Below are 18,601 nucleotides of genomic sequence, written 5' to 3'. Positions count from 1 at the left end.
TTCCAGTGTTGTTTTTGGAAAGTCTGCTGGATTCTGATCCTTAATGATTGTATGTGACCTTTTTTTTTTTTTTTTTTCCCCTGGCTTTTAGGATCTTGCCTTTATCCCCATTGTTCTGAAACCTCACAAGAGGTGGGATGTTCATTGTGCCGGGCACCTGATGGGCCCTTTCAGTTCAGTGTGGAAACAACTCCTGTCCTATGGTTCTGGGAAATTTTCCTGAATGTTTTTCTGATAATTTCTTCCCCTCCACTTTATTATCCCTTTTTGGAATTCCTGTTAAGTAGAATGTTGCACTTCTGGATTGAGCCTCAAATTTCCTTTACAATTTCCTGGGATTTTCCATCTCTTTTTTGTTCTGCTTTTCAGGAGGTGTTTTTTTTTGTTTGTTTGTTTTTTTTGTTTTGTTTTTTAATCTTTACCTTTGAGCTTTTCTGTTGAAGTTTCTCTCTCTCTCTCTCTTTTTTTTTTGGCTGCATTGGGCCTTCGTTGCTCCGCGCAGGCTTTCTCTAGTTGTGGCGAGCAGGGGGCTACTCTTCGTTGCGGTGCGCAGGCTTCTCATTGCGGTGGCTTCTCTTGTTGCGGAGCACGGGTTCTAGGTGCACGGGCTTCAGTAGTTGTGGCACATGGGCTCGGTAGTTGTGGCTCGTGGGCTCTAGAGTGCAGGCTCAGTAGTTGTGGCGCACGGGCTTAGTTGCTCCACGGCATGTGGGGTCTTCCCAGACCAGGGATCGAACCCATGTCTTCTGCATTGGCAGGCGGATCCTTAACCACTGCGCCACCAGGGAAGTCCATCTGTTGAGGTTTTATTTCCTTTATCATGTTGTAAAATGTCAGGAGCTCGTCCCTGCTCTCTTTTTCCTAGCCTTGTTCTTGGTATTGGTTTTTCTTTCTCTGGGGATGCTAATTACAGTTTTCTTCTGTTCCCTGCATTATCTCTGTCTCCTGAGTTCCTTCCATCTGTTTGTTTGCTTTGCTCTTTGACCTTTGGGTAAGAAGCTTTCCTCCAATGTCTCATGTCCTTGGCTGTTTTTTATATTTAAGAATGGGGCTTAAAACTGCTGGGCCTCCTCCCAGTTGGGTGATAGGACACGGGGCGTTTCCTCTTCCATTTTCATGTGGTGGTGGGGCAGACACCAAATGAAGGCTTTGATTCTGGACCTGTTTCCCCAGAGAATAATGTTCTCATCTCCTGCCTGGGAGGAAGGAGCTGAGGGGCTGAGCTATGGGTGCAGCCAGGGAAAGGCCTTGGACATCTCCCCTTGGTATTTAGACTTCCTCTGTATATTTTCCGCAAGTCTTCGCATTGCTGTCCTCAGCTGGGCCAAGTTCTGTGAGGACAGAACCATCACAACCTGTCTTGAAAGTAAAAAGCCAAGAGCTCCACGTGGAGACCTGTAGGCCAGTGTTCCCGTTTGCACCCCTACCCACAGCCATCAGAGCTGCGTGGTGCGCCGTCTTCGGGTTCCTGGGGTTCTCGCTGGCTCCCCCCTGTCCCTGGGGTTAGTGACCTTGCCGCATCTTCCAGAGCTTTGGTCGACATCCCTTGTTTGCTGCCTCTGGTGCCGTGTCCTTGTCCTTGAAGGTTTGTACCTTTCCCCCCATTCGTTCTCACTTCAGGGGCATTTCAGGGGAGAGTGGAGGTAAACCCTGTGAATTTGGAGGTAGTGTTTCCATTTTCCAGGGAGAAGTGAATGCTTGTCCACGGTGCCCCTGCTCTGCATCTACTACCTGGTAAGGGCCGGAATTCACAGAGCCTAAGGATGTGCCACCAGGGTGTAGGGGGCAGGCAGGTGGTGGAGGGGTAGAATCCAACCCCCTTACCTACATTTAGTGTTTGATTGTGGTCGGGGTGAGAGGTAGCCCCTAAAGATGACTCTGAGACAGCCTGGGGAGCTCTGTGGGCAGACACATGTGGGTGGCCAGAGCTCAGACGAGGGAGACGCCCTTCACAGGTGTTTCGTGCGGCACTGTTTTTTTTTAATAATGTTCGTGTGGCACTTCACAGTTTACCATGTATTTTTCATTACTGTTAGCTCATTCTCACCTCTCAGTTACCTGGTGAGGTATATATTATCATCCCCGTTTTACAAATGTGAAAAAAAAATTCACGTAGGCTAAGAAATTTGCCCAAGTTACCCAGAGAGTAATTGCCAGAGGCTGGACTCAGCCCTGGGTCTCTGAGGCCCAGGAATTGCTCTGTGCCAGGCTTGGTGAAGGAATACAGGACAAGTTTCTCCCCTGCAAAAGTGTGAACTCTTGTTAAGGGAAGAGATTTTACTTGCATGAAAGAAGCAAAGAATGATGTTTCATTTTCTGAAATCTGTCCCAGTTTCAGATTTGGGACAAACTTAGCTTCCTGGAATCTGGCCCAAGTAAAACGTCTTCCCAGATAGGGAGCATACAACCTGGATGAATACAGCTGAGGACCACAAAAGACCCAGAGGCCAGTGTGCTGCCAGGAGGACTCATGGGCTGGTAGTGGCCCTTGCTGGCCATGGCTCTGAGAGAGCCAGGAATCAGAAGAGCTCAACCAATCAGAATAAAGGCAGACATCTGGAAGAAACCAATAGAAAGAGGGACCAGAATCAGTGTTTCGGGTGGCAAGAAGCATCAATGAGCAGGAACAGCAAAGGACAGAAAAGCTGTGAGAGAGGAAGAGCAAAGTGCCATCGGAGCAGCTCAGAGTCTGGGGACAGGTGCTTAGGGAGGACCCCGCCCACCTGGCTGTAGCACGTCGCATCCGTTGTTGTCAGTGGTGATCACTAGTCACAGAAAAAGCGGGAAAGAATGTTTGGGTGCCCCTATTTACTGAGCAGAGGAGATTTCTGTCCAAAGTGGTCAAAATTAAGTTTTCCGGGCTCATCCACAAGTTACTCTGAAATATATCTTTCCAAATAACCAAAGTATTTCTGTGCAGCGAAGAGGGCTAGGCCCTGCGGCCGGCTTTAGGTGCTGCGGGTGTGTGGAGGAGGTGAACTTGGGATAGTCAGTGACCTGTAGCCAGTGTCACTTGCAGTGGGGGACTCATGAGGACAGTCCCCTGCAGCTGGCAGGGACAGTCTGAGTATACTTCTTAGCGGGTCCTCTCTTGAAGCCCCTCGGGCCCCTCAGGGTTGTGTGGCTGCAGTTGTCAGGCCACGGGGGACGCTGGATGGGAGGCTGGGTGGAGAGTAATCTCTTGGTCTGCAGTTTCCTGTCCGGGCAGCTCTTGGTGGGAGAAGTTGCCAGTGAGGAAAGAAAGCCTTGCCTCTCAGGGTTGGAAGGGACCCGTAAAATCCTAGCTGCTTGGAACCCCCTTAATCTCTCAGCTCAGAGGCTGCCTAGCCTCTGATTGCATGCTTCCACTGGCAGGGAGCTCACTACCTTTCATCTCTGAAGACTACCTGCCAGAAATTGTTTCTTATACTAAGCTGAAGTCCTAGGATCTGCCCCTGGGATGAGTGGGTCCTGTCTGACCCTCTGGACGAAGGTGGTCATCACTTACATGAAGAGAATGATCCCTAATATCTTTTCTCCAGGCCTCAAGTCTCCAGCACCATCCTCCTTTCATCTTCATTCTGGTCCTTTGCCCCTGATTGTGTGCATTTGTCTCTAGTTCCTTTAAGATTTGGTATCTAGAATGGAGCTGAAAGTTCCAGGTACCTGATTTTCCAGGGCAAGAGAGAGAGAGGCCGGGGGGGTGGGGTGGGCGGGAACCCATCCCTTCCCTCAAGCTGGATGCTCCCTGTGGGCCCCTTGGTCACTTGTGTGTCTGGGGCCTCTCCAGGGGACCAGAACTGGAGCTGTGGTCAGGCGACAGTGCTGCTGGTCGAGAACCCCACTCATAATCTTTTTTGCTCTTCTCATGTCCAGAGCCAGCATATCTCTGTGTTTGTTCCTGGGGTGTGTGTTGAGTTGTCCAGTTTAAACACGCCTGCTGGGGTGGGGGGGGGGTGGTATTTTGCACGGCTCCATCATTTCCTCGGAAGGGCATTGATTTGTCCAGATGGTCAGTGGTCTTGGTGTGGGCTGGTTGCGTCATCTCGAGGAGATTCTGTCTTGTCTCCCTTCTCCGAGATGCATTATTGACTCACTAACGACTCTTTAACAGACACCGTCAGCAAACTGGTATTTGGCCAGACTGTCTGGCCCCATAGCACTGTGAAAAGGTCAAAAGTCCTGAACTGAGAGAGATGGATGAAATTTGATGATCTGCCCAGTTGAATGCAGAGCTGCACATGGACAGACAGTGGACCACGTAATCAGGAGCGTGCCGCGTGTGTTGTGACACAGGAAAGGATGTGAGCTCAGGCACCAAGCTCTTCCCAGGAGTGGACTGCAGGACAGCCTAGCTTGGTGGTTCTGGACAGAGGGGCTGATGAGCCTTGGGCCCCTGTGGCCTCGCCTGAGGGTTTTGTCTTTGGGGACTTGGGGAAGGTGCAGCTTCCCAGGCTGTGGCAGGGTGAGCTCCTGAGCGCAAGACTGAGTGTTGGCCATACCCGCCTGCCCCGCCTCTCTGAGCCTCACCTGGAGCTGTGGCCTGTGTCCATCCGTTCATTCCTTCCGTGTTGATTGAGGATGGAAGTGTCAAGCCCTTTGGTAGTTGTTGTGGGTGGGCCTCGGTTCCTGCCTGCAACAGTGGGTAACACTATGGGCTGTTCATTGTGAGCACAGCCTTATAGATAAGGCATCACACTCCCACCCCTGAGGCCCATCCTCACAGCAGCCTCACCAGGAAGAAGCTGTTGTTATCCCCGGCTTAGAGATGAGGAAACCGAGGCACAGAGCACTTAAGAAACTTGCCTGAGACCACACAGCTCCTAAGTAGTGGAACCATGATTCGCACCCAGGCAGTCTGGCTCCAGGAGCCATGGCTTTCTGGCTGCTTTATGCTGCCTCTTGTCCTGGAAGGATCAGGCCGTTCAGCAGAGAGATTGTGGGGTGTGATGTGAGCATGGCGACAGGACAGGGGAGGCCGCCAAGGACGAGGTGGCATCTGAGCTGGGGCTGCCTCTGGGATTTAGCAGAGAGATCGGGCTGTGCCACCAAGGGGAGGCGTGAGAGATCACGGCGTGTCCTGGGAACTCCGGAAGTGGTTTGATGTACATTCCACTTACTGTAGCTGTGTACATAACTACCCCAAAACAGACTAGTGTAAAACAGCCATTTATTGTGTTCATGGATACCGCACGTCAGGAATTTGGACAGGGCATCTTGGGGACAGTTTGGTCCTGCTCCATGATACCTGGGCCTCAGCTGGAGACCTGAAGGCAGGGGAGGGACCATCTGATGTCTGGTTTACTTACGTGTCTGGCAGTTGATGCTGATGTCAGCTGCGGGCCTCAGTTCCTCCCCCACACGCGCCTCTCCGTGTGGACGCTCCACGTGGGCCGCCGGCATGGGCTTCCTCAGCGCGTGGTGGCTGGGTCCAAGGGCAAGCATGTCAAGAGAGGATGGGCCAGAAGAAAGAGGCCTTTTCTAACCCCAGCATCAGGTGTCGCCGAGCTTCGCCTCCGCTGCGGCCACCCCAGTTCACCCAGATGCAAAAAGAGGGAAGAAGACCCCATCTTCTGAGAGGAGTGTCATTGTCATGGGATGTGGCTGCCTTTGGAAAACACCATCAACCACAGTACAGCTGGACCCAGATTGGAATGGACACATCCACTCTACTTGGCCTCATATGGTTTTGGACAAAGGTTATTAGCAGGCTGACATCAGATTGGGCTTGATGCCCCCCGCCCCCTCACCCCCCTGCCTTCAGATGCCCCGAAGTTTCCGTCAGTGGGGAGTGATCTGGAGCCCAGTCAGTGGAGATTCCTGCAGCCACCAAACATCCTGAGCTGCTTCCGTGTCGGACAGGCAGCTCACAGGGCCCTCAGCCCCGTCAGGGGACAGAGGCCCCTGAGGGAGGCGGGCAGATAAACAACAGTGGCCGTGACAGCCAACACTGAGTGTGCTGGCCACTCTTCTGAGCACTTTGCATACTCACTGAAATCCCACCGCCTCCTAACTCCGGAGGGGCGCTTTCTGTCCCCATTTTAACAGATGAGGAAACTGAGCCGCAGAGAACCTCCCAGCAGAGTCACACCTCTGCTGTATGTCTCTAGGGGGACGGTTGCAGCACAGGTGACAGGTGCTAAACAGGTCATGTTTACGTAGGGTGCCACTTGGGCCCCTGTTGCCCAGCCCCAGACGTGAAACCTTACTAGGTTAGAGCAACTGAGGGACGTAGAGCCCTCAAATATATTCCTTTCCACGTTGCTGAAGGCCAACCTCTACCTTGAACCGTACGGCCAGGATTTCCTGTGTTCCAATTTCGGGCAGTCAAGCGTTTGTGGTGTGGTTAGTATATGCCGAGGGCTGGGCCCACGCTAGAGGGAGAAGCAAGCTCCCAGTCGGTAATCACACTCCGGGGGTGGGCGGGGCGGGGGCACAGCGTCCGTCTGCAAACCAGTAGGTTCCGTGGGTGGGGACGCACGAGCCCCCATGGTGGTGGCCGGGGACTTCTCATGGTGGGTGGTGTCTGACGGGTTGACGGTACTAGGAGGTCAGAGGGCAGGGCATCCAGGCAGTAGGATCTGCAAGGGCAGAAACACGGAGGGCACAAGACCCTGCCGAGGGGAAGGGGGCACCTAGTGTTGCTGGGAAGGAAGTGTGAGGGGTGGGCAGGGACCAAGCCACCTGGTGAGAGATCTTGAGCTGAGCCAGGGGACTGCACCGGGGGGCCTTGAAGGCCCTTCTGCTGCACGGGGGTTGGCCAGTCAGATGAGAAGGAGCCCGCTGGCTGCAGGGCTGCTGGTGCCTCTCCCTGGATCTTATTATCCCCTGACCCCGCCTTGACCCTCCCCTTGGCCTCACTCCTGCGCTGGACGCGTCTCCTGTTCCCCTGCCCTAGGTCCCTGATCTGCCTCCTGCATCCTCTCCTTCGTGGCGTCCTCCACTGTGCTCCTCGTCCTCCTCTCCACGGCCTGTCTCCCTGGCTCCCGACACTTCCGTGTGCTTCTAGCACCCTGCAGGCAGCAGCTTGCATTTGCTGACCCCGCGGAAGTCCTCTGACCAGGAGACCAATTACAACGTAGTGCTGTATTTGCAGCATTTACAACATACTTCTACTGTGCCCTAGGTTGCTGCTGTAAATTTTGGATCTTTGTGGGTGATGTCAAGCTGTGTCATGATTCAGGATGAGCTGGCCCAGCTTCCTAAGACATTTGCACTATATTTTGTGCACCTCTCATAGGTTTTGTTACAGCTTATCATGCTGTGCTCACTAAGATGCCGCTACACGCTGTTGAATGCGTAAGGGGTTCTATCTCATTCTTGCCGAGAACTTCTCCTGAGATCCCTCTGGAGAAAGTTTTATTGTTGCTTTGTCATAAAATTGTGATCTGTGACACACAAACAGAAAAGCGCATAAGGCTAATAAATAACTGTAAAGCCAAGACCCAGAACACGCACACTGCCAGCTCCTCAAGCCCCCAGCATCCCGTCCCGATCTCCCCTCCCACAGCTCCCCACACGGTCCTGGATTTGGTGGTAATCACTTTCTTGCCTTTCTTTGTGGTGTGACCAGCAGTGTGTGTGCGCATCCCTGAACAGCATGATTTAGCCGTGACTGATTTTGATTACAAATGGAATATTCACTGCGGATTCTTATGTCCCTGAGGTTCCCTCCCCGTTGCTGCCTGTGACTGTGGTTCTTTCACTTTCGTTGCTGTTTAGAATTCCACCATCTGTTTATCCATCCTGTTGATTTGAGTGGTTTTTCTCTGGACATTGTTTTCACAGCCTTGGTCATCTATAATTTCCTGAGCCTGTGCTATGAATACCTTGGGGGGGAAAGTTCCATCATGTCAGAGATCAGAGGGAAGCCCATCGAGTGAGTATGAAGTCCCCCCAGAGCCCCCCACACCACCCTGTTTCCTGGGCCTGACGTTCTCCGAGCTCTCCTGGCGTCAGCCGGTCACACAGACCATCTCTGCCCGTGACCTTGACCTCTCTGCCTCTCCCACACTTCCTGAGCGAGGCCATTCATTGGAACTCTTGGGAGGGCCTGTTTGGCTCTTTCTCCTTCTCTCTCTTCCTGTCCTTTCCTGTTTGCCTGTTTCTCCCTCTTGTAGTTTTTACATTCAGTGCCTTTTAAGTTGGTTTGTTATCCCAAGGGCAGTGTCGCCCCGCTCCTGCATAGCCTACCGCATATGCAAATGCTCTCCTGCGTCTCTCCCTGTGCTTGGCCTTGTGCTTAAAGACTGCCCAGGATCCAAGCCCCGTCCTCACCCTACCCCGCCCTACCCCAGCTTGTCTGGATCTGCAGGAGGGTGAGGGCAGCCTCCCCCAGCCCTACCTTCCTGAGTCTGGCTCTTTGCTCACCAACCCCTTCTCTGCTTGTCTCTTCCAGGTCCAGCTGTATGTATGGCACATGCTGCCTCTGGGGAAAGACTTACTCCATCGGATTTCTGCGGTTCTGCAAGCAGGTGGGTACCCCTAGCAAACTGCCCTGGTCAAGAGTTGCAGGCCAGGCACCAGGAGCCTGGGTCTGTGCCCTGGAGTAGCAGCTGCAGGGGCCGTGCTGCCCCTGGTTGACATAGTGACAAAGCGCATAGGGCCCATCTGCAGGGTTCCCATTTCCTGTGAGGCACCCCAAGCCCCAGCACCCACTCCCTGAGCTGTTAGGGATGCACCTGCATTGGTGGGGCGTGCTCAGAGGGGCAGCAACAGGTGTCCCAGGAGTGCCTGATGCAGCCCTGGGCAGGAAGTGGTCCCAGACTCTTGCTCACTTTGACCAAGTTGTGGTGTGTGTGTCTGAGCAAGTGCATGGCGATTCTAGAATCTCAGTTTGAAAACTTCTGATCAGCTGCGGCTAGAGGCCAGGAGGGTTTCCGCATTAAAGAACATGACAAAACAGCTCTGAGCAGCCTCTGGTCCTTTCCCCCATTTCTCACTTGGCAGGCAGTCTAGCAGCTTCCAGTTTCCAGAGCTGCCCCCCACAGTGGCCTCGAGTGGCCTGGGTGGAGGCAGCGTGGTGTTGTGCGTAAGTGCATGGGGTCTGGGTGTCTGACCATCTGAGTTTGAATGCCAGCCTCTCCTATGACTGTGTGACCTTGGATAAAGTACGAAACCTCTCTGAGCCTTGGTTTCCTCTTCTGTGAGATGAGCTTAATGATACTTACCTCAAGGGATGGTTTGAGGAACAGGTGAGGGAAAGCCCTTAACACAGCCCTGGCTCAGAGCCCGCTGTCCCTTGCTCGGGAGGGAGTCAGGCGCCACGCCCAGCTGGCGTGACCTCGATTTAGTCTCCTGGGGGGCTCCACAGGGCCTGTCAGCCCGTCCAGCATCGTGCAGCGTCATCACGAGGGGAAATGAAACCCATGGCCCATCACCATGACCTGTGGGAGGACTGGCCTTTCTGCTCCCTTTTGGGCGGGGCCGTGCCCGCAGTGCAGACGCACCCACAAAGCACTGCCTGGATGGCCCAGTCTCCAGTTCTGCTTCCAGACCCTCCTTCCCTATAGGGTGTTTCTAAATTCAAAACCTCCCCACAGGACCTGCAGGGAAGGAGTTCAAACTGTCCTGGGTTCAGGGTGGGGCCTGTCAGAGCCATTGTTTACCAGTGCCGGCCCAGCTGACTCACTGCCTTCTTTGATGATGATGTTGTGTATGAAGTTTTGACCGCAGATCACTAGCTGGGTTGCCTTGTTGCAGATTATTCCCCAGCCCTGTGGGCTTTGATGTTCCACTGCTGCTCCTGGAAGTGGCAGGGTCAGGTAGTAAAAGGAAAGAACTGAAGAAGCCTCCTCCCCGCTTTCCCACGTGAGAGAGGACACCGCAGCTTTGTCGTCAGTGCTGGCTCCCGGGTCTGAGTCTCCGGGAGAGTTTGCCTCTCCTGCCACTTCAGCTGCTCTGTGGCTCAGTTTCCTCACCTGTACCCTGAGGATGATGACAGTACTCACGTCACGGGGCTGTCGTGAGCACCGAGTGAGCTGACCCGGGGCAGCACCAGCCTATCGGCAGGCTCGCAGGGCTCGCTTGGGACACGCTGCTGACCCTCCCTTTCCCCAGAGCGTGCCGGTCCCGCGTCCTCTAGGGGCGGGGGGGCAGGGGGGTTTTGTGGGGTTTGCTGACAGCAGCATCGCCCCTCTAGCCCCCGTCACACGCGCCTCTCCTCCTGGCAGCCACACGGCTCAGGCCGCCCCGGGCTCCCCTGCAAACTTCGCTCGAGCCTCTTTCGGGACAGAAACTTTGGGTTCCACGGGTTACTTTCTGTGCTCCGGGGTCCTTGTCCCATTTGGAGCCACACTAGCTTAGCCTTGTAAAATGACTCCCATCTCCACAGAAGGGGCCTTGTGGCTTAGATTTATTTAGTTTCAAGAGAGTGATGCTTCTAGTGATTTTTTGGGCACCGAGGGTACCTCTGGCGTTTACTGGTGCCTCTGTAGGGACTTGTGGAAACCTGGCTGAGGGATTCTCTCCGTGGCAGAGGCCTCTGCTGAGTGCTCAGAAGTGGGAGACCTCCAAGGACACCCCGTGCGGTCTCGCTCCCCAGTCCCCGCACAGCGACCGCGCAACACGGGGCTGGTTACAGCCATCTACCGCGAGCAGCCACTCGGAGGCTGAGTGACCGCCCACTCGGGCTTCTGCAGCGGTAGTTGGCAAGGCCAGAATTCAGACACGTGTCGGGACTCCGGACCTCGGGCTTCAGGCTGCTTCCTATTTTGTGCTCCTGTGGGGTCATCTCCATCCCCAGTAAGACCCCAGCTTGACATAAACCCTGGACCCAGGCCTAGAGCATGGGGCAGGGAGGCAGACCCGGGGTAGACAAGGAGACCCTCACCTGCCTCTGCTCTCTGGGGCCACTTCCCTGCTGCCGCCCCTCACCAGCACTTAACCCCTTGCACTTGTCTGCTCTCTGCCCCTGGGCCGAGCTCATGCCCCTGGCGTGAGCTGCTCCCTCTGTCCGTCCCCCCGTCCCTGGCACGTTCGTGGGGGCCCCTCCTCTGGTGGAATCTCTGTCTCCTGCGTCTCTGCCATTCTTCCTTCACACCCTCCTGTCTTCTCACGCAGCTGCATCGCCCTGTTACTGTCTCGTGTGTTCTGCCTTCCCCTCCTGACAGCAGTTCCCCCAGGGGCAGGAGGTTGGGCCGCCCCCATCCCCTGGCATCCAGCCCAGGCCCAGCTGGCCAGAGGAGGTGCTTCTTCCGTGGTTTCTGTGCTTATCCTTGACTCTTGACCTTCTCTCTGCAACAGGCCACCCTGCAGTTCTGCGTGGTGAAGCCGCTCATGGCTGTCAGCACCGTGGTCCTCCAGGCCTTCGGCAAGTACCGAGACGGTGACTTTGAGTAAGCAGCGGGTCCCCCCACGGCACGTGTTGGGAGGAGTGGGCGGCCCTGCCCCGAGGCTCATGCCCTGGCCGAGGGAAGGGGGTGGCCTCAGATTGCCCCACCCCCGTGTTCATCCTCTGAGTGGAGGCCAAGCCTGACCCCGGCCTTCCTCCCGTCTGCTGCACCCCTGAATTGCGAGGCCGGAGCCTGGCAGTGGTGCCATCGCACTTGGCCCCGCCTCTGGCACCAGAGTGAGCGCTCAGCATCTGTCACCTTCAGGCTGCAGAGTGGTGCCGGGTGGGGGCCGGGGGGAGCAAGAAGGGACAGTGACCATCCCAGGGCAGGGGGCGAGAGGGCCAGAGCCCTGAGGGTCCCGTCTCGAGTCTCCTCTCCTGTGTGAATTGACACACACACGAGACTTCGGGGGGTTAGTGAAAGTGACCACATGTCCCACGTGGCCCTGAGCTTGCACGCACTTCAGACACACTCCCTGTGCCCTACACGACAGCCCCCAAGGGCCGGTGAGCAAACAGAGGCTCACAGGGGACGTCACTTGGCTCAAGCGCAAAGAGCAAAGCTGAGCTTCGTGTCCCTCTGACCATCAGTCTGAGGCCCCGCCCCCGAGGACACCTGGAGTCCTCCACCAGGAGCGTGGGCACCGGAGCTACAGGTGGCAGGGCTGGCCTGTCCTGCAGGTGCTCACCCTCGCACTCCCCCCAGTGTTTGGGCCGCTTTGATCACCCGTCCCCTCCCTTTGATGGCTCGGGGAGCATTTCTGAGAGCTGTGCAGAATGGCATGTGGGCAGGGCAAAGGGGGGAAGGAGGCCCCTTGTCCCACAGAAGGGTCAGTTCAAGCCAGAGGATGCTCCCCGTTCCCGCAGCGTCACCAGTGGCTACCTCTACGTGACCATCATCTACAACATCTCCGTCAGCCTGGCCCTCTACGCCCTCTTCCTCTTCTACTTTGCCACCCGGGAGCTGCTCAGCCCTTACAGCCCCGTCCTCAAGTTCTTCATGGTCAAGTCTGTCATCTTCCTCTCCTTCTGGCAAGGTGAGCCTCCTCCCAGCCCCTGTGAGGCTGGCCTGTGCCTCCCTGTCCCCTGAGCCTTGTCCTCTTGCTCCTGCTCACCGTCCGCAGTGCCCCGAGGGCCCAGGCCATGGGGCTGTCCCTAGGCGATCCTGGCCTGGAGCTCAAAGGGACCTCTATCCACTGAGCACCTGTGGGGTGTGACGTCTGGGCCCTCAGGGGCCTTTCACAGGAGCCATGACCTTGGGTGGGACTGCTTTCTGGACAGGGGGATCCAATCCAGGTGGTGTCTAGCCAGGACCTGGGGAGTGTGGTTTCCCTGAGGCCTTGGCTTGTGTCAGCATCCCTGCCCAACAGGAGTAACCGTGGACCGTGCTTCCAACCTCTCTGGAGAGTGTGGCATTTGGGGGGCTGTAAGGAGGAAGAGAGATGGGGGAGGGGGTCCAGTCTGGGGCCAGACGCCCACGCCTCCCCTTCCACACCTCCCCTTCCAGGCATGCTCCTGGCCATCCTGGAGAAGTGCGGGGCCATCCCCAAGATCCACTCGGCCCGCGTGTCGGTGGGTGAGGGCACCGTGGCTGCTGGCTACCAGGACTTCATCATCTGTGTGGAGATGTTCTTTGCAGCTCTGGCCCTGCGGCACGCCTTCACCTACAAGGTCTATGCTGACAAGAGGCTGGACGCACAAGGTATGAGCCAGGGTCCCGGAGTCGACCCCCCCAGTAGGAAGGCTCCTTCCCGGCCCCGCCCCAGGGCCCCTCCTGCCTCCCAGGGTCCTTCAGGTGTTGATGGGTCAGGTCAGGGATCCCAGGTGTAGGAAAGGGGCCACAGAGGTCCAGGCTCCCCTGTCCCCTGTCACAAGGTGTCAGGGTCAGGGACTGGTCCTGGAAGCTACACCCACCTGTCTCTTGAAGCAGATCTGGAGTATGGAGATGATATAGCACAATATCCCCATGGGAAGGTCAGGACAGAGACCCTAGAATAAACAAGTTCCTAAGGGTTCCTGACATCGAACACTGTTATCCATTTTGTCCTGTAATTCCCTTGTCTCTAAAGCTCTTTTTTTTTTGTTTTTAACCTGATCCCTTCTAAGAAACAGACTCAGATGGTAATAGCTTTTAACAGCTTTCTTTTTACACCTGCTAATCTTCGCTTTGTTAGAACAGCAGTTGGCAGCCCCAGTTGTATATTAAGATGCCCTGGAGAGTCTTAAAAGTCCATGCTGTCCAGGCCCCACCCTCGGAGAGTCTGCATAATTGGCCTGGGTTTGGGCCTGGCAGGATGTGCTGACAGATCCCCAGGCCAGTCTAACTTGCTGGCTGGAGAAGCAGGGGCTGGGGGCCACCTCTGGCTGCTGCTGGGCTGAGAGGGGATGCTCAGGGGGGAGGAGGAAGAGGAGGCTCGGGATGCCTGAACTGACTCACCCCGTGTGTGGGGGGGGGGGCCTGGGGAGGAGGAAGCCTCCTGGTCCAACACATCCACCCAGGGGTTTGGCTGCTGCCAGCTCCCTGCCTGTGGGGCTGAAAGCAGGACCCACTTGCCCAGGCCCACCACCTGTGCCCACCTCGGGCCCCGGGGAGTGGCGTGCTGAGCAGAGTGTAGAAGCACTGGCCTGGCCTGTGCAGGGCTCCTCGGGCCCCCACCTCTCACCCTACCTGCCGTGTTCTTTCCCTGGTTGGGAAGAGGCCATAAAATACCCAAGGCTGCTGGAAGCATGTGGACTGAATCACCCTCCAGGCCTCACGACTCTTGGGCACCTGACACTTGCTGCCTGGGCACTCTAGGTACTTTTTCCGGTTTGGATTCTACACTTAGTGCTGGGCGCAGTAGTGGCCAGGGCTCACCGCTGCCGGCTGCCATCCCACCTGCTTCCCACCAGGCCCCCAGTTGGAAGGATCTGGCTGACACCCTCCCAGTGTTGAGGGCGATGTCCCTTCGACCTGGTCCTGACACCCTCTGCCCTTGGGAAAGTCACCCTTATGCCAGGAGTCTGAGGCCATGGCCAAGAACCCTTTCTACACCCTTAAGGTTTAACATGGTTCAAGCTGGCGCTTCTGCACTAGTGGCCCTGCAGGGGCTCTCCGCGGTTGCCTGGGCTGTCTTCCCGTCCACTGCCCCCAGACACATCCAGCTCCAGCCAGAAACAGCGTGGCCAGGCCTCCAGCTCTAGCGCGGATGCCAGCCCAGCCCAGCCCAGCCCAGCCCAGCCCGGGAAAGGTGCTGCGAGCCTTTGTCCACCACTGTGCTGGTCCCAGGCCGGTTGTGCACCCACTAACCGCGGCGCCCGGCCCCTCTCAGCCCGTCAGGGTTGGGTGCAAAGCTGTGGTGTGGTCAGTACACGTCACCTGCCCCCTCCTCCATGTCCCGTCTGTGGAGTGTTGTGAGGTTTGTAAAGCATGCGACACAGGCTCAGCAGTTCTAGCCAAGCCTGAGGAGAAGTGGGGTGGGTGGTCCCTACTTTAGTGCGGAGGTGGAACTCCGACCAGCGTTCTGGGGGTCCACTCTTTGTCCGCCACCAGAAGAAAGCGTGAGCCCCGAAGGAGGAGTCTCCTAGGTGGACACGCCCCCCACGCCCCTGGGGGGCAGCGGGCTGCCTGGGTGCCGGCAGGGCCTGGGGTGGGGCGGGCAGGGTGCGTGGGGCGGTGCCAGCCTCGGTGGTGGGCACGAGGTGTTCACTCAGCTGTCTCTTGTCTTCTCTGTTTCTCTGGCTCCTCTCCCCCTCCCCCTGCCCCGCTTTTGCCCCGGGTTTGGCCGCGGGCAGTGCCGACATACGGCCCTTACGGTAGGTTCTGCTCTCAGTCTGCACGTCTGTCCTGCACGTCAGTCCTGGTCCCTGTCACCAGCATGTGTCTCCCAAGCTCCTTCGCTGTGTCCCCGCCTCCTCCCCCCCAGGCACCCCTGGGCGGCAGAGCCCAGAGCACTCGCCTCCAAGGGCTGCCCTCCGTAGAGCTTTCCTGTTTCCGTCCTGGTCTCTCGTTGTCCTGGAACATGCCCTGCTCTGTCTGGGGGCACGGTGCTTGTTAGTGGGGAATTGGGGAGTTTAGTTCTGTTCCGTGGCAGAGAGTGTGAAGGGGAAAAGAGCATGCAAGTTTGAGTCTGAAAACCTGGGACCAGAGTTGGGCTCACCCCTTCCATCTCGGTTTGGGGGCCTGGGCCATTTCTGCCCCCCAGAGCCCTTGGGGATGATTTGTTAGGGAATTACGAGGAAGCACCTCAAGGCAGGTGGCCCCTGCCCTGTCAGAGCGAAGATGTCTGCTCCGTTGTGGGTCCAGGCCCCTGTCGGCCTGTCCTGATGGAGCGGGTCCCTGGTCCACTCCCCAGAGTGAAGGGGAGCACCCCGCAGGCGAGAGGGGCATGGGCCAGCGCCCGTGGAGCCTGGGCCCCCTCGCCTCCACTCCCTGTCTTCAGTTGGCGCGGAGCTCGTCTTGGCCTCCCCAGGGCGCTCGGGCTCACGCCTGCAGCACGCCAGTCTCCACCCCAGCTCCCTTCCCACCTGCCAGACTTTCCCAAGTGGCTGTTTACGTTTTCCCTGGGGGTGCGCTCCACTCTGCACCCCGCCAAAGGAGCCATTTCTTTGCTTGTCCCTTCTCATGTCCGGGACCCCATTCTCTGTCCCAGGAGGGGTTGGTTAGATGACACAGCCTTGGGGCAGGGGGTTCGGTCCCGGGACCAGGGGCAGGGGGCCAGGCTGCCTTGCCCCCCGCTGCCCGGGCCCCTCACTCCCGCCTCCTGCCCTGTAGGCCGCTGCGCCCCCATGAAGAGCATCTCCAGCAGCCTCAAGGAGACCATGAACCCGCACGACATCGTGCAGGACGCCATCCACAACTTCTCGCCCGCCTACCAGCAGTACACGCAGCAGTCCACCCTGGAGCCCGGGCCCACCTGGCGCGGGGGTGCCCACGGCCTCTCGCGCTCCCACAGCCTCACTGGCGCCCGGGACAACGAGAAGACTCTGCTGCTGAGCTCTGATGACGAGTTCTAGGTGCGGCTGCTGGCGGGGAAGGACTGGGACCTTGGCCAGGGCAGGGTGTGCCCCTCCTCCAGCCTCACGTCCAGGCTGGGAGGCAGGCTGGCTCAGCTTCGGCAGTGCCCTTTAATTTATTGGACCAGAAACACATATCGCTTCAAGAGGAACAGCCAGATGCTGTCTGCCCAGAGGATGGCCCAGGCTCACCCAGGAGCCTTCAGGAATATTTATACAAGGCCAAGGCTCTACTGCCTGGACGACGGGCAGAGGACAGTGGGAGCGACTCCCATGCCCCTGCGGCTCATCCTTTGGCGGCAGCATGTTGGGACCAGCCGTGCCCAGGCCCAGACGCTTGTGTTGTGGACCAGCGGCTGCAGCCTTCTCAGCCCCTCCCCCACAAGACATACAGCCCCTCCCCCAAACACCGTGCAATACTCTGACCCGGGCTCTCCCTCCCGCCTGCTCCCTCCCCTGTCCCCTTGTCTGATGCTAGATTAGCCTCCCCCTGGGCAGGAGGAGGGAGGAGGGAACACGGATGCTCTCTGTGGACCTTCCTCCTGACCCAGGCCTAACTGGCATGCTGCAGGGATCAGAGCCAGACACCAAGAGCCACGGGTCCCACCTCAGAAGGGTGCTCAGGCGCATCTGGGCTCCTGAGTGTCCTCTCTGCGGCTGCACCTTCTGCCTGCCTCATGCCCCTTCCTCCTGGCCTGCTGAAGACAGCCAGCCACCCACACTGCCCTCCCACTTGCGGTCTTTCCTCTTGAGAGCATTTTGGGTAGAGCCCTTGCTTCCCAGCTACTCAAAGGGTCAGGGGTTCCCACCCCTCCTTCCCAGGCTGAGCAGTCAGCACCTCTGCTGGATCCTGGTCTCCCTGGGGCTGCTCCCTCCTGTTTCCTGGGGAGGGTCTGGTCTCCGCATTTCAGACCAGCTTCCAGCTTCCAGAGGAGCACAGTCCTTCGGGAGGGAGGAGGGAGGGATGGGGCATGTGGCGGGGAGCCAGGAGATGGGGGACTCCTCTCTCTGGCCCCGTATCTGAACAGGGCCTGGTGTCCTGCCTCGTCTGGCCCCAAGGCCCATCTCTTCTGTGCCTTAGTCACATATGAAAGCTCCCCCTCACTAGGCCCTCAGCCTGTCCCAGACACTCCCTGGGGGCCCCCTGTTAAGCTGCTGGCGCTCAGAGGATCCTGCAGTGCTGGGCCAAGTGCCCTTGGACAGGCCTCAGGGGTGGCCAGGACCACCAGTCCCCTCCCCCTCCCCCACCTCCATGCCCATATCATGCAGGCCGGGCTTACACTGGCCACTGTCTTCGGAAGAGCCTTGTGATGGGACACAATGCACGTTCGTACAGGCAGAGTGCTCTGTCACTTGAAACCCAGAGAGCACATGGGTTTGGGCTGCAACAGCCTGGAGGAGGGGGCAGAGTGGGGGAGGAGGGCCCTGTCCTGTGGGAGCAGAACTTCGCTGTGGCATCTCTCCTTCTGGCCACTCTTGGACTGAACTGTACCAAGGTCGGGAGGGGGGTTCCATCACAGTAGTCTTCCCTGGCCTCCTTCAGTGACCAAGCCAGCCCTGCAGGTGGGGGCGCACAGAGGCCTGCATGTCTGGTACCGGAGGCCAGCTCTCGGGCCCCTGGTGGGCCTGGCCAGTGGTGGCAGGCTATGCAGGAGGCAGCAGGTCGGTGCAGGCCGTCCCAGGAGGACCTCTGTCCGCCCCCACCATCTGCTCTCATGAATCTGTTTCTCTGATTCTCCTTCCAGGCCAAAGTGTGCTGCTGACTCCCTGCCCCATTGGTCTTTGCCTACCCTGCTACCTGCCCGCTGGCATGGTGGATGCGGGGCTCCGTGGCAGGGAGCTAGCAGCCCCTGGGGGGATGGGGGCGGGGAACGTGTGCCCAACCACTCCACCCCTCCTTCCTAGGATGTGTAATCTGCCTTGTCTTTTTATTTTTTTGTTAATTTTTTTCCCCAATAGAGTAGCTCTTTGTACATAAAAAATACTTGAAAAATTAATTGTATGATGTATGAGAAGACAGAGTCCCCTAGTTTTGTATCTCGTGTATGACTGCCATGAGTACCACCAGAAAGCCGCTCTATTTTGGTCTCTGTGACATTTTAAATGCGTGACAGAAGTGAGCAAATACAGTGAGAAAGAAATATATATATGAGATAATATAGATTGTATTGAAATCTCCTCTGCCTGTGGGTAAGGCTTTTTCCTTCCTCTTTCTCGGCTCCCTTGTATGTGTTTGGGGGTGGGTTTAGTGGTTGTGGACAAGGGTGTCCTAGGAAACCCCCTTCCTTCCCGGTG

The 18,601-nt window shown here is 57.3% G+C and overlaps 1 protein-coding gene across 3 annotated transcripts in view; it reads left to right on the top strand.

Annotated features, from left to right (window-relative positions):
* The window catches only part of TMEM184B (transmembrane protein 184B), a 48,880-nt gene extending 30,396 nt beyond the window's left edge, over positions 1–18,484 (top strand). Inside the window, exons 4-10 of one of the 3 annotated variants that reach the window (XM_082352787.1) lie at positions 7,768–7,858; positions 8,378–8,453; positions 11,224–11,315; positions 12,179–12,348; positions 12,819–13,013; positions 15,086–15,106; positions 16,065–18,484. In XM_082352787.1, the coding sequence (XP_082208913.1) occupies positions 7,768–7,858; positions 8,378–8,453; positions 11,224–11,315; positions 12,179–12,348; positions 12,819–13,013; positions 15,086–15,106; positions 16,065–16,306 (887 nt within the window). In that variant the 3' untranslated portion in view covers positions 16,307–18,484. Of the gene's footprint in view, positions 1–7,767; positions 7,859–8,377; positions 8,454–11,223; positions 11,316–12,178; positions 12,349–12,818; positions 13,014–14,007; positions 15,055–15,085; positions 15,107–16,064 lie in introns of those variants that run through there. The other 2 variants (XM_082352788.1, XM_082352789.1) reach the window with 2 other exon arrangements.
* The last annotated feature ends 117 nt before the right edge of the window (positions 18,485–18,601 follow it).

Source organism: Balaenoptera borealis, assembly GCF_965194805.1.
Source record: "Balaenoptera borealis genome assembly, chromosome: 13".
Classification (NCBI taxonomy): Eukaryota; Metazoa; Chordata; class Mammalia; order Artiodactyla; family Balaenopteridae; genus Balaenoptera; species Balaenoptera borealis.
This window is presented reverse-complemented; position numbering and strand designations above follow the sequence as displayed.